At 38.5% G+C, this 27,124-nt stretch overlaps 3 protein-coding genes across 3 annotated transcripts; all 3 read right to left on the minus strand.

Moving 5' to 3' along the window:
* Window positions 1-462: 462 nt before the first annotated feature.
* On the minus strand, window positions 463-4,812 carry map1lc3c (microtubule-associated protein 1 light chain 3 gamma). Its single transcript, XM_042423866.1, has 4 exons — window positions 4,657-4,812; window positions 4,514-4,569; window positions 4,312-4,418; window positions 463-792 (listed from the first exon to the last, which is right to left on the minus strand). The coding sequence occupies exons 1-4, from the start codon at window positions 4,787-4,789 to the stop codon at window positions 630-632; spliced, it is 459 nt and encodes a 152-aa protein (XP_042279800.1). The 5' UTR covers window positions 4,790-4,812; the 3' UTR covers window positions 463-629.
* A 2,625-nt stretch (window positions 4,813-7,437) lies between these two features.
* LOC121888484 (E3 ubiquitin-protein ligase TRIM21-like) lies at window positions 7,438-9,117 on the minus strand. Its single transcript, XM_042400026.1, has one exon. It carries the CDS (start codon window positions 9,115-9,117, stop codon window positions 7,474-7,476), a length of 1,644 nt encoding a protein of 547 aa, XP_042255960.1. The 3' UTR covers window positions 7,438-7,473.
* Window positions 9,118-22,218: 13,101 nt separating this feature from the next.
* LOC121888492 (E3 ubiquitin-protein ligase TRIM21-like) lies at window positions 22,219-24,478 on the minus strand. Its single transcript, XM_042400038.1, has one exon. The coding sequence runs from the start codon at window positions 24,476-24,478 to the stop codon at window positions 22,847-22,849; it is 1,632 nt and encodes a 543-aa protein (XP_042255972.1). The 3' UTR covers window positions 22,219-22,846.
* Between the last annotated feature and the right edge of the window lie 2,646 nt (window positions 24,479-27,124).

The following is a 27,124-nucleotide window of genomic DNA, read 5'->3' on the forward strand; positions in this document are numbered from 1 at the left end:
GCTAACTGGATTTGATGGATCAGTGTATAAAATATCAGACAATAGTGAAAATCATCATGATCATTATTCCCTGAATCCTGAGTTACATTCAGATGACTCGTTCTGACTGAACAACTGTCAGAAACATGAAGATGTTCAGTTCACCATGATAAAAACAGCAAATATTCACACATGAGAAGCTGCTACCAGAGAATTTTGGACAGTTTTGCTCAAAAACTGTCAGTTATCAAACCTTTCTTCTATCAACTTATTATTTCAGGTCTACAGTAACATGTACAGCAGGGATCAATAAGGTCATATGTGACCATTTGTGTACAAGTAGTAGATGTGACTCTAAGCTGACTTTATACTAACTGGACTGAAAATAGCTTCAGAAATACAACTTAACTGTAAAAACTATTAAAATTCGTCTCAATTTTTTTGTTTGATAGAAAGTTAATCTGAACCATCAGACGGCACAGATTCATTATTTATACATAAGATTTATTGGATCCACACAGATTAATTAAAATTCATCTTACACAAACAAATATTACAATATATACAGAATATTTTTTTTTCTATTTACAGCTGAGTTAAGAGGCCAGCAGCCTTCGTCATTGAATAAAACCTAAAGCGGTGAACGTTCGTTAGTGTCCGAATATCTCCTGCGAGGCGTAGGTCATGTAGAGGAAGCCGTCCTCGTCCTGGTGGTCTTTGTAAACCTGAGCCATGGTGAGCGACATGCTGGCCAGTCCGCTGTTGTTGATGAGCAGGTAGAAAGCCTGAGTGGGGAGCAGAGCCATGCGGTTCCTGACACGAGACAAAAGACAAAAAGAAGAAGAAGTCATGAGTCGTCCGGCAGGCTGTCTGTCTGTTAGCTGCTTCACATACCTGCTGCTCTTAATGAGACGCTGGTCAGCAGAAATGTGCAGCAACTATTGTCGTCTGGTATTTAAAGGAGGCGCTGCAGCAGCTGGAGACTTCAGCTGGCTGCAAATTCCAATCATAACTCTGAGCAGCTCCAAGTATGTGTGTGTTCACTATGGAAAAAATGACAAACCTACACACAAAAATGTCAGAATGCAGAGTATTATCCCCACAATGCATTGCACAGTGAAAATGAGGCACTATTTCTAAATGGCTCCACAGACAGCTCAAAACAAAACTGGCAGTAAGTGTTTAGAAAAACATCTGTGTGACAAAATAGACTCAACTTCAGGTTAAACTGAGATTAATCTCAAGAGGACAAAAAGTACTTCTCTAAAAATCACTCAGCCCTCGGAGTCAAGAACCACGATGACTGGGGACAATAAAAACCCTTCATCAGGGTGTTGGAATAAAATACAAAACACATTTAAAGTAGCTCAAGACGCCTGAGTTACAGGTGTGTGGACAGAGGATGGTGAAAGGGAAAGATCTGGAGTGTCTTTGCTTAGTAAAGTCACTCAGTGGACAAAAAGCTGCTGTTTGAGGTCACCGGATTGAAAACAAGAGGAAAAATAAATCAGAGTCTTAGAATGATTTTACATGACTGTTAGCAACACGTTTCAGTTGGAAGGCTTCAGCAGGGTGTTGAAATAAAACAACACTTAAAGTAACTCAAGTGTGGGAGAGAAATCTTTGATAAAATGATCTCAACTGCTGGTTAAACTGAGCTGAATCTTAACTTCAACTCTCACAGCAGACATGTTGACTTTCTATAGCAGGAAAAACTAACATTAACCATGTTTCAGTTCCATTAAAGCGTCGCCTCGCAGACCTGAACCATCACACGCTGTACGAGGGTCAGTTTGGGAAACTAAAATGGGATTCAGGTCGTTGTTAATGTTATTAATTGCATCTATGTTTATCCTGCTTTGACTGGTCAAAATATCTGCTTTGTCCTTCAGGCCGTGTATCATTTGAACTTTTATAGTGTTTCAGTACCGACACCAAAAAGATTTTTATGCATTTGAAAGTTTTTAAATGTTAAACGTCGTCTTTGCCAAAGTGAAATAAAGTCTAGATGCAAAACAGGACGTGTAGTATAAAAAGTATAAAAGACCAAACATGAACAAGACGTTCAATAACAACTTTCCAACACTTGACAGTTGGACACATTTCCATCTGTACCAGATATGTACTGAGGTTTGATATCCAGCCCTTATTTCAAGTTTTACCTAATTTATTAACTCTGAAATGAATCAGTCTCATGGACTTCTTGGATACCAGCTGTGAAAATATACAGTACGAACTGTTCAGTATCAGTATGTGGTGTGAAATCTGTGAACAGCTGAAGTCTTGTCTGTTGAGCTTTAAGACTCTGATGCAGCTGCAGCCTCGTTACATCATGGAAGTTTAAATGTGGTTTAATAAATCAGTCATTGGAATTTAAAGTTTAAGGAGTTTAAAAAAATAAACATCTTGATTGTTGTGCAACAATCTACTTCCTGTTTAAGATAATTAACACTCATCTGACCACTGAAGCAGAGAAACTGAACTGCTGACTTCCTGCTGTGTAACGATGACAAAGATGAAATGAAGAACTTCAGAGATCTGGAGTGAAAGTGACTGTTTACAGTCAACTTAAATACAGACGATCTGGGAGAAAATCACTTAAATCAATAGGTGCTGATTAACTTCAGGGTCAAAGATGTGAAACTGATCAGAACAAAGTAAAGTCGGTTCCAGTCTTCAGTCTGCTCTTAAGATTAATAAAACAAAGATCTTTCAAAAGTTTAGTTCATGAAAAAAAACACAAAAACAAATTCTCACTTCTAGTATTGAGTTTTGCAATTTTACTGGTTATTTCTGTCTCTGCTCTCTGCTGACAGTATTTACAAAATGTTTTATGTCGTTTTGCCAGAAACACACTGAACAGTTTTAAAGTTGCTTCATACTTAAGAAAAAAGATCTGATGAAACTGTTGACTTCATAGTCTTTGGATTATCCAGAATATTATAGAAACATGTTGCTGTTGAATTGAATGGAGGCTGAAATCTTTAAAACTGGACTAACTAACTATTTGCATGAAGAGATGTAACTAAAAACAAAGTGAGAAAAGTGATTCTTTAAGTGAATTTAACGTGTATTAGTGAGAGCCGTCCTCTAGGCCGACATCGTAAAGGGAATGTGAAGTATTAATAAAAATGATTTAAAGCCTGACTTCTTTTTTGAAAAAAGGCTGCGTGACATATTGACAGTACTTTAAAAAGGTTTCTCTGGTGGAATGACGGCAGCAGAGATGAAAACGTTCCTGTTAATTCAGATGACAAGGAAAACGTCTGAAGTGAGCGTGTCCAGTCGTCAGCAGCTGTTCTGCAACGAATCACCACGTGACGGACGAACTACAGACTCATAAGACTTCACATAAAGCAGACTGATGAGGTGGAGCTCACAAATTAGAGAAAATATTCTCTCAAAATGTTGATTTGGGGGGGGGGAGCTCAGATGTCGTCTTATTAGTCGTTTCCTAAACAGATTTGTGTGACACGTATCCGTTACATAACAGTTTGTAATGTGTGGACAGTTTCTGCTGAGTAATCATGACAAGAGAATCTGAGAGGAAGTAACAAATCTGAAGTGTCAAAAGACTGAAAGTCAGATAGAATTTATGAATGTGGGTGAAGTTTAATATTTCTTAATCATTTCCAGAAAATAGACCGGTCCCTACATTTAAAAATAAATAAATAATCACCTGATCAACAGATCTTTTCCAGTAAGTCTGAGTTTCACTTCTGCCACAGTACAGCATGTCTGGAATCAAAGCTGCAACGACTAATCGATCAACAGAAAACTAATCATTAACTATTCTGATTATCAAGTTATCGTTTGGAGTCATTTAAAAAACACATTTGAGCTTCTTAAAAATATATATTTTCTGGTTTTAGTCCTCTGACAGTAAACTGAGGATCTTCAGGTTGCATCTGGGTTGTCGGAAACATCGATGACATTTCTCACAGTTTTCTGACATTTTATGGACCAAACTACTAATTGATCAATCAAGAAAATATAAAATTAGCTGCAGCCCTACTTAGCATGTTGGATTTTTTTCAATAATTTTAGAAGACAGAAGGATTTAGATTTACCTTTAAAACCAGGTTTAATGCTAATTTCCCCCTTTAAAAAGTTTTAAGTCAGAAAACGCAATTTTTCATACAAATCACAACTACATATTTAAACTGAAATATTCAAACCTGAGACATGTTTTCTTCGGTTGCATCATTCAGCAAATAGTCGAAACATCTTCAGTATCATTTTTAAACAGTTTCTCTGATATTCCGCCTGACATATTTGATATATTTGAACACTTCGGGTTGCACTTATAAACACGGTGAGATGAATTTGTACCTGATGATGGTGACAAACTGAGTCATGGTGAGTTCATGCGGCACCAGGAACTTGGTTTTATCCAGCGGAGGAAGAAACTTTTCCCTTTCGTAGCGTTCAATTATCACCTGAAGCAGCAGCAGCAGCAGACAGATGAGGTTAAAATAAAAAAATAAAAACACATTTCATGATGAATTATGAATCATTTCTGTCACAAACTTACCGGGATTTTGTTGGGGAATTTGGACCTTATTCCTGCCACTTCTTGTTTCCTCGTAGCTGCACAGAAAGAGCAAAACAGTTTAATTTATTTTTTTAGTTTCTAAGCGACTTTTCCTCCATCTTTGACGTGTTTGAAAGGTTTACCGAAGCTCTTCCTCAGTTTGAAGGGTTTGCTCTGCGGATGGGTTTTGTCAAACGGAGGCATGCTGTGTGTGTATGTGTGTGTGTGAGTATGAGTGAGAGAGTGTGTGTGTGTGATGGAGAGCTGCTTGAACATGTGTTTGCAGAGAGCAGAGCGGGAGTTAAATAGAGAGGAGAGGCGGCTGCGGCGCATCAGCTGATTAGCACATGGCCGCAGTCACAGCGTGAATCATCTGCGGATTAATCAGGTTAGAGGAGCAGCGGAGCTCCAGACCGAGCAGAGACAAGAGGCCTCATAGAAGGGCCGACAGCAGTAATGCTGGGACCCTAAAGCAGTTTACAGCTGAGTGAGGACTGCAGCCTGTTTGTTGATATCACATTACCAGATAAAGCTTTCTATAACACTGAATCAATATGAGACGTTTGTGTTGACGTTTGTTTACTGTTTTGAAGCATTTGATACACTCAAAATGGGGACATACTTGGTAAATAATGGTAGTGTCTTTGTATATTTGGCTTAAAGTCCAACTGACATTAAATTGCCTATTTTTGTCTGCTACAGCAACTTATCTGCTCTGTAAATCCCTTTCCTGAGAAAGAGACCAAAGACGGATAAATGTATATTTTAAATTGTTTGATTGCATCGTGGTTCCCCCTAGTTTTACATTATTTCAATTAGATACCCTCCCATTATCTGTCAGCTGGAGACCTTATTTCAACACAGCAAATCAAATCTTGCATAAAGTGATAATGTGTCGTTCTATCACAGTCAGAGCAGACGGTCACACTGAGCCTGATAGCATCCTGCTACACAACACAAGAGCCACAGACTCTGAACCCACATTAGCTTTCCTGCTTAAGTCTCCTTCTTATCTAACTTACAAACATCTTGTCCTGCAGCTTGTTGAATGAGCCACCAACAAACATTCACCAGGGAAAAGTGTACCGCTAACATCAGTTAGCAGCTAGATAGCTAATTAGCTGCTCAGCTGCAGCACATTAAACAGCATGTAAACATACCTGCAAATGTCGCTTCAGACCTGTTAGATGCTGGTTTGGTTGTTGCTCTTCAAAATCCCTGTTAGCGACACGCTGTCTGTGCATGACTTGTAGCTACAGCAGTTTGTTTACTTTCCATTCATATGGTGTAACACTGGTAGCCTGCCACCTGCTGTCAGTCAAACACAGACACCGACACGCCCCCCCAGCTGCTGTCAATCAAACACAGACACAGACACACCCCACCTAGCTGAGACAAAAATGACTGTGGATTTTGTCCCCCATCACTTACATTGTAAGGTCATTATGAAGGGATCTTCTAATGGTCAGTATGAACAGGAGGAATGATTACAGCAAGAAAAACATGTTTAATGTTCATTTGGGCTCCTGATTTTTGCTTTAAGACACATTTGAACAATTGTGAACCCATCCTTTAAAAACTACAGAAATCAGCTGTTTTAGGGAATTACTGAACCTTTTAAAAATGGCTACGAAACGGTGCAATAATTTACTGACTAGTGACATGGAACAGGAGTCCACAGGCTGTTGGTCCAGACTGGTTTTCTGTGCTGATAGTAGTTTGTTCTATTGGTACAGAACGAGTTTGCAGGTTTTATTGTTGAATCTCTTTTACTTGAAATATTGGTTACTGTACAGTTGACATGAAGTTCAACAATGTGCAACAATAAAAAACATTTGGATAATTTACTTCAGTAGAAAACAAACCTCTCAATAGATTGTAGGTCAATTAAGTAAAAAACAATAATCAGTGCAGAGAGAAAATATTGAAACGTGATGATACAAAGCTGCATATGTAGACTAATAAGTGTTTGGTAAAGAAAGCAGAAAAACATTTGTGATTGTTAATGAACTGTAACAGAAACACAAACACAGCTTCTCTGTAAACCAGCTTTTATTTTTTGTGTTTGGTGTTCAACAAGTCACTGCTTACTCAGGCCATGTTTTTAAAGCTTTACATTAAAACCACAGACATAGTTTAGTTTACAGGTTTTTACAATCACATATTTACAGACTTCTTTAAATCATAATCAATCTATTCAATATTCAAACAAACAAATTGGCCAAAGTGGACAGAAACTAAACAAACCTCAGACAAGATAAGAAAATCCTTTATACACATTATACATGTATTCTATTAATCAACTGTAGAGCTGCAACTAATGATTATTTTCATTAATAAATAACCTTGTTTTAACCTGTTTTTGAACCATTGTTTAATCTATAAAATGTCAGAAAATAGTGAAAATATTCATCACAGTTTCTAAGAGTTCAAGGTGTCTTTGAATGTTTTGTCTGACCAACAGTCCAAAACCCAAAAATATTCCAGTTACCATCATATAGAGCAGAGAGTAGCAGCAAAACCTCACATTTAAAAAGATGGAGCCTGAGAATGTTTGTCTGACAAATAATTTAAACGATTATCAATCAATCAATTCATTTCTGTTGTTCTGTCATTAAGTGTTTCAGCACTTATTACAGCCTGTAAAATATTGACACATATTCTGTGGAGTCATGGTCTCAGCCGAACTCTACAATGAAGCTTTATGACACTGTGAAATATTCACACTTTGTTTTCTGTGGTTTCACTTCAAACTGAAAGTTTTGTTTTTTTGGAAACTTTGTGTTTTTGACTAGAAATGAAACTAAAGTTCTGTGGATTTGATCAGATGTTTAAATAGAGATTTAATTTTAGATAGAAATCCTAGTTTGTGTTTTTTCTCATAATAAACAAGAATGTGTTTGTTTATTTACTCTCTTCAAAAATAAAGACACATTTATGACATAAAACAGGTGATTACTCTACTCAGTTTGATTGACAGGACAGATGATCAGAGGGGCAGAGTTTTTACCACCATAATTAAGACCAGGACTGAAGAATGGGTAGAGTTTCTCAGTGAAGGAGCAGCCAGTAAAGGAGTAGATAAGAGCTGCAGCATCTACGTCATAAAAGGAGACCAGACCCTCCTCATAATCCACAAACACCCCCACCTTCTGAAGCTGAGACTTCAGAGAGAGACGGACTGAAGGGTCATTACAAGCTTCATACTCATTTCCATTTCTCAACCATATAGTCCAGTAACCATCCTCAGGGCTCAGTGTGATTTTTCCCTTCCTGTTGATGGACTCTCTGGCCACTCCTAAAGCCCATTCAGTCTTCCTTTTAACCTGAACCTCAAAGTAAAATCTGCCTGAAGAGAAACTCTGCTTTCCTAAAACACCGGGACAATAGGAAAATCTCTTTGGGTTGTCTGGGAAATTCTTCTTCACATCACTATCATTTACTTGTTTTCCATCATCAGACAGGATGAGTTTAGGATGTGCTGTATCAGGATCAAAAGTCACATCCACTGCATACTGCTGGACCCTCTTCAGCTCAGCCTCAACCAGCTTCTTCATCTCTTTACTGAGCGTCTTCTCCAGCTGAGTCACAGCTCTCACCACAGTCCTCTCATATGATGGTGGACGGACGCTGACCTCTGTCCAGTCTTTGGTGGGTAGAGCAGCTTTCAGGGACGGGAAGTTTTGGAGGAGGTGGAGGTGGTCTTCAGAGCGTGAGAGCTTCTCCACCTCAGAGCTTCTCTTCATCAGCTCAGAGATTTCCTGTTCCAGCTCTTTGATGAAGTCTTCAGCCTGTTTCTCTGTCGTTCTTTGCTTCTCTTCAATCGTCTCAATGAGCTCATTCAGGCTTCTCTCAACAGACTTCATCAGAGCGGTGAAGACCTGAACACCTTCTGCTTTCTCTCTGTCTGCATCCTCCTTACCGAGGTCAACAGAGTGTTTGATCTCTTGAATCTTCAGTCGTCTCTTCTGGATCATCTGCTGAATTTCAGCCTCTGTCTTCCCCAGCTCTGCCTTCTTTCCTTCATATTCTTCTTTCAGAGGAACAAACTCATGTGTCTTGTGGTCTAAAATAGAGCAGAGCATGCAGACACATGTCTGGTCGGTCTTACAGAACAGCTCCAGAGGTTTATCGTGCTTCATACACGTCCTGTCTTCCAGGTTCTCCACAGGGTCAATCAGCTGATGTCTTTTCAGACGTGAAGCTGTCAGATGAGGCTCCAGGTGAGTCTCACAGTAGGAGGTCAGACACACCAGACAGGACTTCAGGGCCTTCAGTTTGGTTCCAGTACAGACGTCACAGGGAACTTCTCCTGGTTTGGCAGCTTGTTGCTCTGAGCTGCTGCTGCTGGCTTTCTGTTGAGCTTCCTGTCTGAACTGAGAAACCATCTCAGAGAATAAAGTATTCACCTTCAACTTAGGTCTTGTGTAGAAAACCTCTTTACAGATGGGACACAGGTACTGGACATTACTGTTCCAGTGTTCAGTGATGCAGTTTTTGCAGAAGTTGTGTCCACATGGTGTGGTGACTGGATCAGTGAACACATCCAGACAGATGCAGCACAGAAACTGATCTTCAGATCGCAGACAGCTGGCAGCAGACATATCTACACACTGAGTGTGAAAAACAAAGGACACAATTTGTTTAAAATTAAATTTCAATTATTTGTTCAAAAAGAAATAAAGATAATTACTGTTGTATTAAGTATAACATGTGATATTAGGTAAAGTAATATTGAATTATATTTCTGTTATTGATCGGGATGGGAACACCTGAACGGAGTCGTGAGCAACCGTGATCATTGAAGTCATGCTGGCAGCTCAAACAGTTATCCACAAGGCTGCATGGTGAGTTTAAAGTCGTTGTTTACTTTGATGACGTGTTTTATGTGAGCTGGTTTACACAAACACAGTAAGAGACTGTCATCTGCAGCTCTTTATCTAACAGCTCATTGTGGCTGTTTCTGCTTGTACTATTCTTCCATACAATCTTTAAAATGAACCACTGACAACATAACACAGAATATGTCCATATCTTGTTGTGTAGACCAACTGTTATTGAAGAATAGCACTGCTAACAAAGCTCTGCTAACTTGGTGACAAACACCTTTTATTACCTGCAGCTGCTTCACAATAAAAGCTGCTGCTTGTTGGTAGAAAGCTTTTAATGTGAAACAGCTACAGGAAATAGAATGCAGTGTGTCTGTAGGAAGTGATCAGTAAATAGTAATAAGACCAGGAAGGTTGGAGTGAAGCTGAACTCCAAACCACAGAGATTCAGTTACAAGTTACAAAAGTCCTGAGAACTGACACAGAGAGACTGTTTAAAAAACAATTAAAGTTGTTTCACTGAATCTGTGTAAAAACATCTTTAGTTATATTGTCACTAATTTCACAAGTGTCAGTATGAAATGAAAAGAGTGGAACTTCCTGTCTGCTGTGTTAAAGCTGGTTGTTGAAACATTAAATATGATCAGTTGTACTCACCAGTGTTTGGCAAAGACTCTGCTGTGTTGTTGAGAAAGACTTGATGAACTCAGTTTAATTTTTATTTGGACAGAAGTGGAGAGACTCGACTGCAGCTCTGCTGTCACTCTGACAAACTTTTAGTTTTATTTCTGCAGAGTGACGTTGCAGCTGTCTTATCTTTCCAGTGTTGCTCCTCCTCTTACTGCAGCTCTGACTGTGAGTTTGTTTCCTCCTTCTGACTTACAGCATTATTGTGAAATATCATGGAGCAAAGGTGAGACTGTACCTGACAGGTGGGAGGAGTAAGACATGTGAAAAGATGTTGCTTAGCTTAATTATGTGTGTTGAAAGTTTGAGGTTTTCCACAACGTGATCAAAAAACAAATAAACCCTGATTTTAGACTTATTTTTGCCACAAGAGACTAAAATACAAACACTGAACTGTGCAGCCAGTTTTGATGTAATTATTAACTCTTTTTTCTCTTTATCTTGAACTGAGTTCAACAAATGTCGTCTGGTCAACATTGATGTTAAATCAACAGTTATTTCAAAAACACATTTTTTAACTTCTACAAACAGTTTCCAGTTTACTTCACAAAATGAGGTGAAAGACAGTCGACAACAAATAAAGGATCATTTTATTTTATCTCATGCAGATACGATTTCTATATTTTGCTTCATGTTCTACCTTATTTGTTCCTTTGCTGTAAAGCCGATTAGTTGAGACTGTTTTGTGGTGAACCACCACAGTCCTGACAGGGATAAATGTAGAATCTATCATCTCTGTACTGAGTGATGCTTCACACTGCCAGCACTGCCCTTTGGGAGTTTGGGAGTTGTAGTGTGAACCCTGTTAGCCACAGAGCTAACGTCATGTCAGCAGCTCTGCTGTCAATCTGATGTTTGGAACATTTAAAGAATTAAAAAGTGTTTGTTAGCAGGAGTTGGATGGTTTGAATCCTCAACCTGTTTTAGTAAATCTTGATGACTGTAATGATCTTCCCTGTTTAAGAAACTTTTATTGCAGTAACAGAAACCTTTTATTAGATAAAATTTTATTGTTCATTGGAGGGAAAATTCAAGTTACAGCAAGAAAATAGATGAAGTCCTATTTTAATAAAATAAATGAGACTGAAATAAGAAATTAAATTTGTTAAAATATTTATTAAAATTATCTACATACAATATATATTACAATACCTTAAACTGTGTAAGTGAACGTGCAAATATTTAAGCAGAAAGGATCCTGTAGTGTATAGGTATATACAGCTGTATGCAAAAGTTTGGACACCACTTGACAAATAACATATTTTAGTGTTTTTTTAATTGAAAATATGTAAACACAGTTTATATAGGATATGGAGAAAAACAATATTTTCAGCAAACAAAAGTCAAGTTTAATCAACAGGTTGTAAAAGAGTTTTAAAAGTTGCTTTATGAAGGATTTCAGGTAAATATCCGCTGATAACTCAAAGTGTATGAATTCTGATTGGACTGTCCTGAATGTTAATGGTGAGGGGTGTAACTTAAAGAACGGTTCGCAATTTTTCAAGTGTGTCTTACAACAGCAGTCAGGTGTCCATATGAACAGTGAAAGAGGTTTTCCTCGCTGAAATCATTCCTCCTGTTCATACTGGATATTAAAAGATCCTTCAAATGTGCTTTCAATGGAAGAAATGGAGGCCAAAATCCACAGTGTGTCCACACAGTCATTTAAAAGTTGATGTGAAGCTTATATTCAGCTTCAGCAGTCTGAGTTAGTCATATCAAGTGGATATCTGACACATTTACAGTCTTTTTAGCATCAAATTCCCTCTTTGTGTTTCCTCGGACAGTGTTTCCCTGTTGAGCTGCAGGTGGAAGTATAGTAACAAAAAGTGCTGCTCTCATATTTACTTTGAAAACAATGGAGGCTGTAGCAGCAATACTGCAATAACCTGCTTGTTTAAGAATAGTTAACATGCAGTTAGCATGTGAACTGTAAGTTACGCTGACCTTTAACAAGTCAGTCTAACCTACAGCTGACTGGAATTCAGTCTTTATTTTAGACGTATCTTGTCATGAACTGAAGTTTTGGAAAAGGAGTAATTCTGACCTGTTGATGACGTGAGACAAAAATTCAAGGGATTACTAAAGTCATTACAATTCATCAGATAAATGTTTCAACCAAATTAAATTACAAACCATCTAAGTTGTTAAAACATGTCATTCTAGAACTTTTTTTTGCAATCTTTAGCCACATTAGTGTCTAACGATTTTTATGAGATAAAACAAAACTATTTTGTTTGCAAACCTTATCACAATCATATTTAAAATACTTTAAATACCATCTCTGCAGAACATAGACAGCAGAGCTCAGTCTTAATTAAGACTTAGTTAAATACAAATCAGGTTTAGTTGTATAATCTGATCCTTTCTTATCTCAGTGTACTCTACTAATTATTTCTATTTGCTTTTTTCATAATTTCCAGCTCTAAATTCCAGCTGTGTTCATCCAGAAACACTTTTGTTTTTTTGAATTTGGTAATTTGGGATGAAATTCACTTCTAAGTAGCACTGAACAGATTTGGAAACTACACTCAGTTGCAAGTATATGAGTATATTATTATACAATTTAAACCAATCTACTACAAACTATAGAGGCCTACAGTACATCCTACCTTTATGAAATAAAGTTTTTGTTGACACTGTGTTAACTGTAAGGTCATTTTTGAGGCTGTAGCAAGTGATGATTGTATGAGAGTGAAACTGGATATGTGCAGTTTTTGGGTGTAGGAATTTGTGAACTCAAATATTTTTATGACTTTATAGGGAAATTATGAAGTATTATTGTGCAGAACTCCAACATGAAGTTATTCGTCCAGTGACATAACTCAAATTAGAGTCGGTATAAGAACAGGGAAGTAGTCCTCCTTGTTGGCCACACAAGAGAGATCAATTAGAATTGTGATTGTTATTAATCTTAATTATGATTTTGCAAAGGTATAGGTCTTTTAAGGTTAAGTGACTGAAACTGGTACACGAGGCTGTGGCTAGTGAATGATTTGAATGCATGATGCAGAGTTATCTATTGTGTAGTTGGTATGAGAGACCTGATAAACAGATGAGATGACTGTTACCTGAGAAGCAGTGAGTCAAATCAACGGTACAACAACTTAGTTCTGAATTGCCAATTGAAATGACAAATCATGAAAGCACCAGGGTTCAAGTAAGTTCATTAAGATTTTGTACAAATACTTGCTTGCTCTCTGGGGTGGCTTCTTGCAGAGAATGGTGTCTGATGTGCTGGGGTGAGGAACTGGAATCTGGATCTTGTAATGATGAATGAGTTGGCTGGTCTGGACTTGAAAAGTTTCCATTGGAAGAGAGCTCCTGGTTTATGCTCTCATGCTCTCCTCGGTTTGATCCTCAACTCATGACTCTACATTCTGATGTTTCACCTCCTGTTGTTCTGAGTCACATTTTCAGACCAGCAAAATGCAGGCTCTCAACCAGCATGGCGGAAAGCAAGAAGACAAAGACAAAAGCAAGCAGCAGCCCAAAGATGCAGTTTTAAAAAAAAAACAGCATAGAGTCTCAGATAAGACCCTGTTTTAAAGTTTCTGTCTGCCTGCCCAGAAGGTGCATCATAGCCAATCCCAGGGGTTGCAGAGTTCGCAACCCCTGGGATTCACAATTCAACAATGCATTCACAATTCAACAATTGCATGATTCCTAATTTTGCAATTTCGATAGTAGCTTTAGTATTGTGAAAGTGAAACAAGCAGAATGGTACTAAACATGATATTGTTATCATGGATGATGGGATTATGTTAGTGGTACATTTCTTGGCTTAAAGGCAGTAGAGTAAAATTCTAACTAAAGTACATAACAACACATACTGTGATATACACACATAAGCACACAACAATAATTGACCTTAGACAAAATCTAAGGGTCAGTGGTCTGGTTTGGTGACCATACAGGAGATGGGGGGTTCCTTATCTGATCCTTTCTGTTTGCAGCAGGTTGTTTAGATGGTCTGGTCAGTGAGGAGTTTGGGACTCTCACTTATATATTATTGGACAGCATTCCTGGGATGTTGAAGAAAGAGCTGGTCTGTTGTTTTAGGCTTATGCTGTCTGCTTTCGAAACATGCAGGGACTTTACCCTACAGTGCAGAAAGAAAATATTGAAAATGATGATACAAAGCTGCATATGTAGACTGTAGGAGCCATTTATGTTGATTGTTGGCATATCATTTGTTTAGTTATAACTTATAGTATTACTTTGGACACTGGGTGGCGGTCATTAGATGCACAGGGCTGAATATGTAGGGGCATAGGTGACAGGAAACAATAGGCACAGGCAGGGGGAGCACATACAGTTCTTACCTGACCGGTAACAGACACACACTACAGCTGGCAGGACAGAAACCTGGTATGTTCATGACATGTACAAATACTTCAATAAAACAACAAACTAAACGGCAGCCAACTGACTGGAAAATCTGTTTCTGAATCTGTGGAAGATCACTCCTAACCTAACCTACCTGTGTATTAATGGCAAACTGGAAAAATAGGAAATGAAAGGACATTGAAAAATGAAAATTGCCATCACACCTAAGAACTGTCTCTCCAAGTTAAACTGGAGCTTGTGATTCATTCAGACGGACTGAACATTGTCTTGCGGAACAACAAAGAGGACGCCGCCATTCCCAACCAGATGGACATCTTCATCAAACTGAGTGAGTATGTATGTGCAAGCATTAAGCTTTATTGGAGAAGCTATATGTGAAGCTGTATTGGAAAACGGCTATTATAATGGAGTTGGTTGACTGAAGACTGAAAGCTACAATTGCACATCGATCAGCTGTGTGAAACATTGTGCCGGCATTCGGCTTTCGTCAACAAGTCTTAAAGGGACAGTGGACAAATATGTCTGTTGTTAAGTCTGATGCTCAGTCACAAGATGACGATGTTGAAAAGGAAAAAAGAGTTATCAAACACATTGCCAAAGGCTTGGAATTGTTCACTGCAAATTGTCAGAAGACAAGAAACAGGAAATGTAAACAAGCTAACAAGTTAATGGAAATTCTGAAAGAGCTCATGAAATCAAAGGAAAATGCAAGAGAAGTACAATCTAATTTGTTTCAATTAATCAAGCTCTTTGGTGAAGTCAAGGAAAACCATGAATCACTGGTGAATTTACCACTGCCTGAAGATGAACTTGAAAAGCAAAATCAGTGGTTTCAACAAAAAATGGAAATCTTTAATGGGTTTATACAAGATGTAAAGGTGTGGTTACCTGAGGCTGGACAGCAAATTGCACACTCCATTGCTGAAAGTGTCATACTACAAAGTGTAGTAAATTCAGATGACATTGGACCTGATGACAGCGTTTCAAATGCCTCAAAACCTAAATCAAAGCACAAATCCAATTCTTCATTACGTGCATCTTCAACATCCTCTGCTCGCATTAAGGCTCAGGCAGAAAAGGCTGCTCTCATGGAACGTGTCGCTGCCCTGAAGAAAAAACATGAGCTTAAGACACAAGAAGAACAATTGAAAAGAAAGAAAGAGCAACTGGAACTAGAAACTGAACTGGCAGCAACCAATGCAAAAATCAACATACTTGAGGTCATTGGAACAAGAAGCAGCTCTAGAGTTTCTGATGGGATGAACTCTAATTTGAGAAAAGGAACTGCAAGAAATGAAACATCAGCTAAATTAAATCCACAAGCAAATGAATATTTACCGGACCAAGTGCAGCAAAGACAGAATGTGTTGAAGGAAACTGACTCTTCTTCCCGGCAACAGGTTGTTAGACCAAAAGAAACAGCTCATGGACCATCTGTTCGACCTCATGATATGACCCATCTAATACAACACTCTCCTCAAAGGCAAAATGTACATATGAGTCATATGCAGCCAGGTATGCAGGGGCATGTTCGCACTACACCCCTGTATTGAATGATGGTAACCAAGATGATATGTGTAACCTAATACAGAGGCAAAATGACATCACTGCTCTCCTGGCTCAACAAAATCTATCTTCTACTTTACCACCAAGAGTCCTTTAGTACAAAGTTTTCATCAGGGCATTTGAGAGAGAAGTGGAAAAAAAGAGTGATGACTACAGTGACTCCCTGCATTTTCTAGAGCAATATACAAGAGGGCATCCAAAAGACTTTTGTTGACTTAGTGCAGTTGTCAACATCTGCCCCCAGCCAAGGGCTATCAAAGAGCAAAAGATTTGCTCAAAGAACATTTTGGTACGAGAAAATTTGACAACAAATGGAATTAAAGCTGCAAGCAGCGTTGGTTGGGACCTCGCACTCTGGCCCGTCGGAATCAGATCATTTTGCTTTTTAAAAATGAGGGATATTTCTTACAAGTGTGGTGTGCTTTTATTTTGAAAGTTTGAATGACAGGATGAGAATTTTCTGCAGGGTGAGACATGTCTGTCTTGCTTACATCTGTGTCATCAAAATTATGCAAGTTTTGGGCCCATTCACTTGAATTTCAATTAGTAAATTGAAAACTCTTGATGAGTTTGTGTGTAAAACAAATTATTTTTCTAATTTTCATCAAGTCTGTTTTTAGAAAAGGAGAGACTTTTAACCCACATGACCTGGTCAAAATTTGATTTGAATGGAGAGTGTGAGCGAACCCACACCTTTTTGAACATTTAATGCTTCCACATAGTTTTAGATACAAACTTCATTTGAACTTTAAATGAGTCATGAGACGTTGACCTACAAATCTTGAATTTACATGTTTTTTCTTTCTTATATTGTTTTTGAGATATTAGAGGGTGAGTTTTAAAGTCTTTTCTTGCTCCTCCTGTGATTTTATAATGAGTGTGTATTGCGGAATGTTTCACAGCACTGAGGGAGTGACATCACCAGGAGCAGTTGGAGAGGAGGATTTTAGAGTACGCTTTTTCTGAAATCTCCTCATAAATCCCATGACTTTGGCCAAATCTTACATTAAAAATCATATTTTTAGTAGGAAATTTCATGGTGAATCCATTGATACAGGTTTGAAAGTGGTCAGACTTATAGTTTAGACATCAGAAGCCTCTGTTTGACACAAAGTTCATGCCAATAGATTGCCCCCCCATTGTTTTACATTGTAAGGGTGAGGTGGCACTGCAACTTCCAGCGTTCGAGTTATTACAAAGTTTTTAAAAACTATTTTTCAGCCCAGTGTCACAAGTCATGTATTTAAGTTTAAAGCCGATACCTTTAACGCCCTCGGAAGAGATAGCTTTTGTATGGGGGCCTAAATTGGGGCAAAGTCTTATTTTGAAAGGCTAATTACAGACTTCCTGTTGGATTTAGGTCAGGGGTGTCAGCATATGATTTGTAGGTCTTGATTAGACAAATAATTGAGTTTTGGTTTGATCTCTCTACGACATTCCTACGGGCTGTGGCGGCCATATTAGTTACATAGGTGGCGCTACAAAGCACATTTTGACACTTTGGGGGTTGATTTTTACATTTTAGCAAATTTTTCATGACACCTGATGTGTGTGCCAAATTTGGTGAGTTTGAGCATGTTTAGGGGGTCAAATTTAGGGTTTAAGTGGCATAATAATAAAGAAAGAAAGAAAGAAAGAAAGAAAGAAACAAACAAACAAACAAACAAACAAACACACACACGAAAAACAATAGGGTCCTCTTCCTTTTGGGCTCGGTCCCTAATGAAAGGAAATTCGCAAAGTTCTTGTTAGGGCCTGAGCACTGAAGGTGTGAAGGCACTATTGTATTTCATGTGTTTGTTTGTTTCTTTCTTATTATTCCACCACTTCAGACCTAAATTTGACCAATGATAGTTTCCAGAATTCATCTTCAATTCTCTCCACTGTAAGGCAGAGTAGCAGCAGTGGATAGCTCCTTGCGTTAGCCAATGCAACAGCTGGCTTGTTGTAGCAGCCTGAAGGACTCTTTATACATCCATGGAAGGACTGTTAAGGACTGTTGGTAAGCTAATGGAAGAAATGATCTGGACTGTGCAGTGCAGCAGCAGCAGGACGCCACCGGGGAGGCTGCAGAGAGAAGCAACCGGAGAAACAACCAGGAGAGTTAGCTTGTTTGTCATTGTTGCTAATGATATCAGACTGGTTAACCAGCAGCCACAAAGTTCTGTTAATTAACAAACAAGATGACTAACAGCCACAAATGGATGTTATGACATGAATACTTCATCTCCATGAAAGAAAGAAGAAGACATCAGATAACGTGAGTCATATACAGCTTCTCTCTCTCTGTCTCTTTGGTCGCTAATTTAATCTCTGATGGTTAAATGTCTCTGTGGCTGTTGTGTGAATTTATCTCCTGAACAAGAATGCAGCAGAGATCATATAATGTGTTGTGGGTAGTTTGCTTGTTGAAGTTACAGTGAGCTGCTTGGACTCACTCATTCATGTGGAATTGATCCCATTTTTAATTGAATGGTTGTTCAGTCACCTGTTGATGTTTTGTGATTAGTGAATGAGTGTGCAGGAGGTCTGGCTGCTTGCTTCTGACAGTTTCTTTAGTTCGTTATTAAGCTGAGTCGTATATTGAGTAATATGCTTAAAGTGACTAGAATAACAAGTGTTAACTAGGGGTGCAACTGATCGTAGTTGATCTGTGATCCGTAGGGATCGCCCCCCACGGTTCGGCAGGCATATGAACTGTGGATTAATTGCAAAATTTAATGTCTCATTTAAGACAAGGTAAACAAACTGCTGTAAGTGCAAGACATGGGCAGACAGCGTGTCACTAACAGGGATTTTGAAGGGTAACGATCGAAGCAGCATCTAACGGGTCGGAAGTGACATGTGGGGTATGTTTACACTCTGTTTGATGTGATGCAGCTAAGCAGCTAATTAGCTATGTAGCTGCTAACTGATGTTAGTGGTCAATGTTTGTTTGATGGCTCGTTCAACAAGCTGCTGGACAAGACGTGTGTTCATGTTTCTAAGTTATCATCAAGTTTTGATGATGTGGACACAGACTGTTGTTTCATTCACTACCGTGTTTAAAAGAGGAAGGTATCATGCTTCATATTGCAATTTAATTTAACAATAATTGAGCATTGAATATTTCATATATTTTATTTTATTTTATTTAAATATTGGACATCTTAAATGTTGTTTGTCTTGAAAGTTTTCATTTAAGACCATGGGCAAAAGTTCATTGCTGTTTCTTGCTGTAAGTGTGTTACAGAATAAATGGAAAACAGAGTTTTATTTGTCTCTCCCCTTTTTTTGCTGATCCTAAAAATGATCCGATCCGTGACTCAAATCCATGATTACGAATCGGAACCGTGAGTTGATTGTCAATGGTTATGCTGAAGTGGTACCAGTCGACCAGCTGAATTGAAGCTATGGAGAACTCTGGTACATCCCACATCACGGAGTGTATCACTCAAAGAAAGGAACCTTAAGGGTAGTGTTTGACTGTGGTGCAGTCTTTAAAGGAACATGACTTAACTGCCAACTTCTGCAGGGTCCAGACCTTACCAACTCACTCATTGGAGTTCTCATCAGATTCAGACAAGAGCCGGTTGCTTTGATGGCTGACATCAAGCAATTTTTCATCAAGTCAGAGTATCAGAAAAGTATTGTGACTATCTGTGATTCCTGTGGTGGCCCGATAGTCATGTGCAGCAAGATCTTGTTGAATACCAGATGAAAGTACAGGAGCTTTGAAAAAGAGATGCAAGTCTTTAAAACAACACTCTGTGGACAGTGTTTATGTCCTGAAGATCTTGTCCAAGCAGAAAGCGCCATCATCTCTTTCAGTCAAAGACAAAGATTCAAAGAAGAACTGCTTGTACTAGAAGCTGGTAAACATGGCGTCAAAAGAAGCAGTCATTTGTACAAACTGGATCCAGTGCTGGATGATGGACTTTTGAGAGTAGGTGGTTGCCTGAATAGACTAGCGATGCCAGAGGAGGCCAAGCATCCAATTATTCTCTCGAAGGACCTTCACATATCCACACTATTGTTACGACATATTCATGAACAACTCAGACATGGAGGAAGAAATTATATGCTGTCTCGCCTCCGTAAGAAATACTGGATTATCAAAGCTAAGTCTCCTGCAAGACAGGTCATTACAGACTGTGTTGTGTGTAAACGACAGCGGGGCAGAGTTCGAGAACAAAAAATGGCAGACTTGCCCCTGGAGAGGATTTTACCAGACAAGCCTCCATTTACAGACGTAGGAGTGGATTACTTCGGTCCTATAGAGATCAAGAGAGGACGAAGTCTTGTGAAAAGATACGGTGTAATCTTCACCTGCATGGCAAGCAGGGTAGTACATTTTGAAGTTGCATATACACTTGACACAGACTCCTGTATCCATGCATTAGGAAGATTCATCTTTAAGATCAGACAATGGCATAAATTTTATCGGAGTGGAAAGAGAATTAAGAGAAGCACTCAGTGGCTTGAATCATGACAAAATCCAGAGTGCTATGCTTCAGTGAGGGATAAAGAGGTACAGGATCCCATCACGGTGGTGTTTGGGAGCGACTGAGCCGCATGGTTCGAAATGTGCTGCGCTCTGTTCTTAAGCAACAAGTTTTGGATGATGAAGGATTGCAAACTTAAATTTGTGAAGTTGAAGCAATCTTGAATGATCGACCCATTACCAAAATTTTGGCTATCAGCAATAATTAATGATTATCAAGATAATTATTAATTATTAAAATCAATAAAATTATTAATACAAATTAATAATAACAGGGCACCAGCCTGGAGTCAGGGAAAAAGATAGCCAATTCAGTCTCAAAGTGTATTAATCTATCAATTTGGAACTTTGATTAACAATTAACTTAATAACTATAAACAAAATTATCATATCAATAGCTAGTTATGGTGGAAGGATTTTGGAGTTCTTTCCAGAGCAGAGGTTGGCAAAACTCATTCTTGTGCAACATTAAAACAGACAACAGGTATATCCAAAAGCATTTATTAAACAAAAAGGTAAAGAGCAAAACACATAATATTAATCTAGTTAAGTATACTTACATACAAATGTGTGTGTGTGTGTGTGTGTGTGTGTGTGGGTGGGTATGTGTGTGGAAGACAATGGTAGGATGGCTGAAGTCACGTGGTGACTGAGCACATGACATGCAGACAATATGGCCAACAGAGGGAACTACATAGATAAAAGGCCAGACCACGTGGTGTCTTGAACCACATGTGCTGCCTGAACCAAAGTTTGAAAAGCTAGGTTTTAAACCTCTTAACTATGTGGTTCTCTATTCAAGGCCAATTGGTGTAGGCTAAATGTGCCAGGTTATGAAGAGGTTAGTTGCATGCAAGGCCTAGTTACTGGATGTAACATGTGTTAAGCATGCTAACATTAACCTAGCGGTGTGGCTATGCTATAATCTGACTATGAACAACAAGGACATCACAACAATAGTTCACTGAATAACATTAGCCAAATCAATACGTGTACGGTACATTGATTACGTTGAACAGTCTTGCTTAGCCATGTTATGCTATACTACATTGCTAGGCTATGCCCAGTTGTTACCAGTCCATGAAGAAAGAGATGCTTGTTGCATTCTGCTTCTCAGCTGGTGAATCCGTGGAAGAGACAGGCTGAGCACAGGGAGCAAATACAGGTCTTACCAGACCAGACAGTTCTTACCAGACTAGTAACAGACACACACTACAGCTAGCAGGACAGAAACCTGGTATGTTCATGACTTGTACAAATACTTCAATAAAACAACAAACTAAACGGCAGCCAACCGACAAGAAAATCTGTTTTTGAATCTGTGTAAGATCACTCCTAACCTAACTTACCTGTGTATTAATGGCAAACTGGAAAAATAGGAAAAGAAAGGACATTGAAAAATGAAAATTGCCATTACATAGACTAATAAGTGTTTGGTAAAGAAAGCAGAAAAACATTTGTGATTGTTAATGAACTGTAACAGAAACACAAACACAGCTTCTCTGTAAACCAGGTTTTATTTTTTGTGTTCAACAAGTCACTGCTTACTCAGGCCATATTTTTAAAGCTTTACATTAAAACTACAGACATAGTTTAGTTTACAGGTTTTTACAATCACATATTTACAGATTTCTTTAAATCATAATCAATCTTATCAGTATTCAAAAAACAAATCAGCCAAAGTGGACAGAAACTAAACAAACCTCAATGAATTATTAGAAAATCAATTATACACATTATACATATATACTATTAATCAACTGTAGAGCTGCAACTAATGATTATTTTTATTAACAATTTACCTTGTTTTAACTTGTTTTTGAATCATTATTTATTTTATAAAATGTCAGAAAATAGTGAAAATATTCATCACAGTTTCTAAGAGTTCAAGGTGTCTTTGAATGTTTTGTCTGACCAACAGTCCAAAACCCAAAATTATTCCAGTTACCATCATATAGAGCAGAGAGTAGCAGCAAAACCTCACATTTAAAAAGATGGAGCCTGAGAATGTTTGTCTGACAAATAATTTAAATGATCATCAATCAATCAATTCATTTCTGTCATTCTGTCATTAAGTGTTTCAGCACTTATTACAGCCTGTAAAATATTGACACATATTCTGTGGAGTCATGGTCTCAGCTGAACTCTACAATGAAGCTTTATGACACTGTGAAATATTCACACTTTGTTTTCTGTGGTTTCACTTCAAACTGAAAGTTTTGTTTTTTTTGGAAACTTTGTGTTTTTGACTAGAAATGAAACTAAAGTTCTGTGGATTTGATCAGATGTTTAAATAGAGATTTAATTTTAGATAGAAATCCTAGTTTGTGTTTTTTCTCATAATAAACAAGAATGTGTTTGTTTATTTACTCTCTTCAAAAACAAAGACACATTTATGACATAAAACAGGTGATTACTCTACTCAGTTTGATTGACAGGACAGATGATCAGAGGGGCAGAGTTTTTACCACCATCATTATTACAGGGACAGAAGTATGGGTAGAGTTTCTCAGTGAAGGAGCAGCCAGTAAAGGAGTAGATAAGAGCTGCAGCATCTACGTCATAAAAGGAGACCAGACCCTCCTCATAATCCACAAACACCCCCACCTTCTGAAGCTGAGACTTCAGAGAGAGAATGACTGGAGGGTTATTACAAGCACTGTACTCATTTCCATTTCTCAACCATATAGTCCAGTAACCATCCAGAGGTCTCAGTGTGATTTCTCTCTTCCTGTTGATGGACTCTCTGGCCACTCCTAAATCCCATTTAGTCTTCTCTTTAACCTGAACCTCAAAGTAAAATCTGCCTGAAGAGAAACTCTGCTTTCCTAAAACACAGGGACCAGGAGAAAATCTCTTTGGGTTGTCTGGAAGATTCTTCTCCACATCACCACAATTTACTTGTTTTCCATCATCAGACAGGATGAGATGAGGATGTGCTGTATCAGGATCAAGAGTCACATCCACTGCATACTGCTGGACCCTCTTCAGCTCAGCCTCAAGCAGCTTCTTCATCTCTTTACTGAGCTTCTCCACAGTTCTCACCACAGTCCCCTCATATGATGGTGGACAGACGCTGACCTCTGTCCAGTCTTTGGTGGGTGGAGCAGCTTTCACGGACGGGAAGTTTTGGAGGAGGTGGAGGTGGTCTTCAGAGTGTGAGAGCTGCTTCACCTCAGAGCTTCTCTTCATCAGCTCAGAGATTTCCTGTTCCAGCTCTTTGATGAAGTCTTCAGCCTGTTTCTCTGTCGTTCTTTGCTTCTCTTCAATCGTCTCAATGAGCTCATTCAGGCTTCTCTCAACAGACTCCTTCAGAGCGATGAAGACCTGAACACCTTCTGCTTTCTCTCTATCTGCATCTTTCTTACTGAGGTCGACTGAGTGTTTGATCTCTTGAATCTTCAGTCGTCTCTTCTGGATCATCTGCTGAATTTCAGCCTCTGTCTTCCCCAGCTCTGCCTTCTTTCCTTCATATTCTTCTTTCAGAGGAACAACATCATGTGTCTTGTGGTCTAAAACAGAGCAGAGCATGCAGACACATGTCTGGTCGGTCTTACAGAACAGCTCCAGAGGTTTATCGTGCTTCATACACATCCTGTCTTCCAGGTTCTCCACAGGGTCCATCAGCTGATGTCTTTTCAGACGTGAAGCTGTCAGATGAGGCTCCAGGTGAGTCTCACAGTAGGAGGCCAGACACACCAGACAGGACTTCAGGGCCTTCAGTTTGGTTCCAGTACAGACGTCACAGGGAACTTCTCCTGGTTTGGCAGCTTGTTGCTCTGAGCTGCTGCTGCTGGCTTTCTGTTGAGCTTCCTGTCTGAACTGAGAAACCATCTCAGAGATGAAAGTGTTGACGTGAAGCTCAGGTCTTGTGTTGAAAACCTTTTTACACATTGGACACAGGTACTGGTCATTACTGTTCCAGTGTTCAGTGATGCAGTTTTTGCAGAAGTTGTGTCCACATGATGTGCTGACTGGATCAGTGAACACATCCAGACAGATGGAGCACAGAAACTGATCTTCAGATCGCAGACAGCTGGCAGCAGACATATCTACACACTGAGTGTGAAAAACAAAAGACACAATTTGTTTTTAAATTAAATTTCAATTATTTGTTCAAAAAGAAATAAAGATAATTATTGTTGTATTAAGTATAACATGTGATATTAGGTAAAGTAATATTGAATTATATTTCTGTTATTGATCGGGATGGGAACACGTGAACGGAGTCGTGAGCAACCGTGATCATTGAAGTCGTGCTGGCAGCTCAAACAGTTATCCACAAGGCTGCATGGTGAGTTTAAAGTTGTTGTTTACTTTGATGACGTGTTTTATGTGAGCTGGTTTGTACAAACACAGTAAGAGACTGTCATCTGCAGCTCTTTATCTAACAGCTCATTGTGGCTGTTTCTGCTTGTACTATTCTTCCATACAATCTTTAAAATGAACCACTGACAACATAACACAGAATATGTCCATATCTTGTTGTGTAGACCAACTGTTATTGAAGAATAGCACTGCTAACAAAACTCTGCTAACTTGGTGACAAACACCTTTTAATACCTCCAGCTGCTTCACAATAAAAGCTGCTGCTTGTTGGTAGAAAGCTTTTAATGTGAAACAGCTACAGGAAATAGAATGCAGTGTGTCTGTAGGAAGTGATCAGTAAATAGTAATAAGACCAGGAAGGTTGGAGTGAAGCTGAACTCCAAACCACAGAGATTCAGTTACAAGTTACAAAAGTCCTGAGAACTGACACAGAGAGACTGTTTAAAAAACAATTAAAGTTGTTTCACTGAATCTGTGTAAAAACATCTTTAGTTATATTGTCACTAATTTCACAAGTGTCAGTATGAAATGAAAAGAGTGGAACTTCCTGTCTGCTGTGTTAAAGCTGGTTGTTGAAACATTAAATATGATCAGTTGTACTCACCAGTGTTTGGCAGAGACTCTGCTGTGTTGTTGAGAAAGACTTGATGAACTCAGTTTAATTTTTATTTGGACAGAAGTGGAGAGACTCGACTGCAGCTCTGCTGTCGCTCTGACAAACTTATAGTTTCATTTCTGCAGAGTGACGTTGCAGCTCTCTTATCTTTCTAGTGTTGCTCCTCCTCTTACTGCAGCTCTGACTGTGAGTTTGTTTCCTCCCTCTGATTAACAGGATTATTATGAAATATCTGAAGTACCTGACAGGTGGGAGGAGTAAGACATGTGAAAAGATGTTGCTCAGCTTAATTATGTGTGTTGAAAGTTTGAGGTTTTCCACAAGATGATCAAAAAACAAATAAACCCTGATTTTAGACTTATTTTTGCGACAAGAGACTAAAATACAAACACTGAACTGTGCAGCCAGTTTTGATGTAATTATTAACTCTTTTTCTCTTTATCTTGAACTGAGTTCAACAAATGTCGTCTGGTCAACGTTGATGTTAAATCAACAGTTATTTCAAAAACACATTTTCCACTTTTACTTCTATACTTTACTTCAGCAAACACAGAAAGAGGTGAAAGACAGTCGACAACAACCAAAGGATGATTTTATTTTATCTCATGCAGATACGATTTCTATATTTTGCTTCATGTTCTACCTTATTTGTTCCTTTGCTGTAAAGCCGATTAGTTGAGACTGTTTTGTGGTGAACCACCACAGTCCTGACAGGGATAAATGTAGAATCTATCATCTCTGTACTGAGATGATAGTACTGTCTTAAAACAACCAAAAATCACCAAAATCCACAGTGTGTCCACACAGTCATTTAAAAGTCTCTGTGAAGCTTCTATTCAGCTTCAGCAGTCTGAGTTAGTCATATCAAGTGGATATCTGACACATTTACAGTCTTTTTAGCATCAAATTCCCTCTTTGTGTTTCCTCGGACAGTGTTTCCCTGTTGAGCTGCAGGTGGAAGTATAGTAACAAAAAGAGGAACTTTGGCACTAAAAAGACTGTAACGTTGAAAGATATCTACTTGATTTGACTCATTTGGACGCTGAAGCTTCATATTAGCTTCAGATAAACTTTTAAATACAGTTTTGCACAGAAGGAGGACTGTGGATTTTGTCCTCCATCACTTCCATTGTAAGGTCATTATGAAGGGATCTTCTAATGGTCAGTATGAACAGGAGGAATGATTACAGCAAGAAAAACAGCTTTAATGTTCATTTGGGCTCCTGACTGTTGGTTTAAGACACACTTGAACAATTTTGAATCCATTCTTTAAGAGCAAAGGAAAAAAAATACTAAACTAATATAAATAATAACGAGATTTTGAAATAAATATCATTACATGAGTCTTAATTTACCACAGATTCTCCAAATATAAATTAATTATTTCCACTTTGGTACATACTGGTATCATATTGTGGTGGTTCTAAAACTTTTTCACATCAAGGACCCCTAAGCTGACACAAATTAGACCAGAGACCCCCATCTGATGAGAATTTTTAATTTTAGATGTTTTATGTAATTAAATGTATGTAAGTTTTGTGAAAGTGCATTAAAGCCACAATAGTCAGACACTCTGTCATTGTGTTCCTTGTGGATGAAAACATAGTGAAAATAAATTATTCCCCTTTTTGCTGGGGTCCCCTGAAACCCCCTGAAGGACCGTTGGGGTCTCCGGACCACACTTTGAGAACCACTGCCACACTGTACCCGTCTTTGTTGGTTGTGTTTTGAAAGTCCAGACCGGAAGCCTT

The sequence above is a fragment of the Thunnus maccoyii genome, chromosome 2 (assembly GCF_910596095.1).
Source record: "Thunnus maccoyii chromosome 2, fThuMac1.1, whole genome shotgun sequence".
Lineage (NCBI taxonomy): Eukaryota > Metazoa > Chordata > Actinopteri > Scombriformes > Scombridae > Thunnus > Thunnus maccoyii.

Excerpts from the sequence above, each read along its gene's own strand:
- map1lc3c (XM_042423866.1), bottom strand. The coding sequence starts at position 4,789 with ATGTTCAAGCAGCTCTCCATCACACACACACACTCTCTCACTCATACT. Across the intron at positions 4,419-4,513 it reads AATTCCCCAACAAAATCCCG|GTGATAATTGAACGCTACGA; the intron begins GTAAGTTTGTGA and ends CTGCTGCTTCAG. Across the intron at positions 793-4,311 it reads CAGTTTGTCACCATCATCAG|GAACCGCATGGCTCTGCTCC; the intron begins GTACAAATTCAT and ends GTCTCGTGTCAG.
- LOC121888484 (XM_042400026.1), bottom strand. The coding sequence starts at position 9,117 with ATGTCTGCTGCCAGCTGTCTGCGATCTGAAGATCAGTTTCTGTGCTGC.
- LOC121888492 (XM_042400038.1), bottom strand. The coding sequence starts at position 24,478 with ATGTCTGCTGCCAGCTGTCTGCGATCTGAAGATCAGTTTCTGTGCTCC.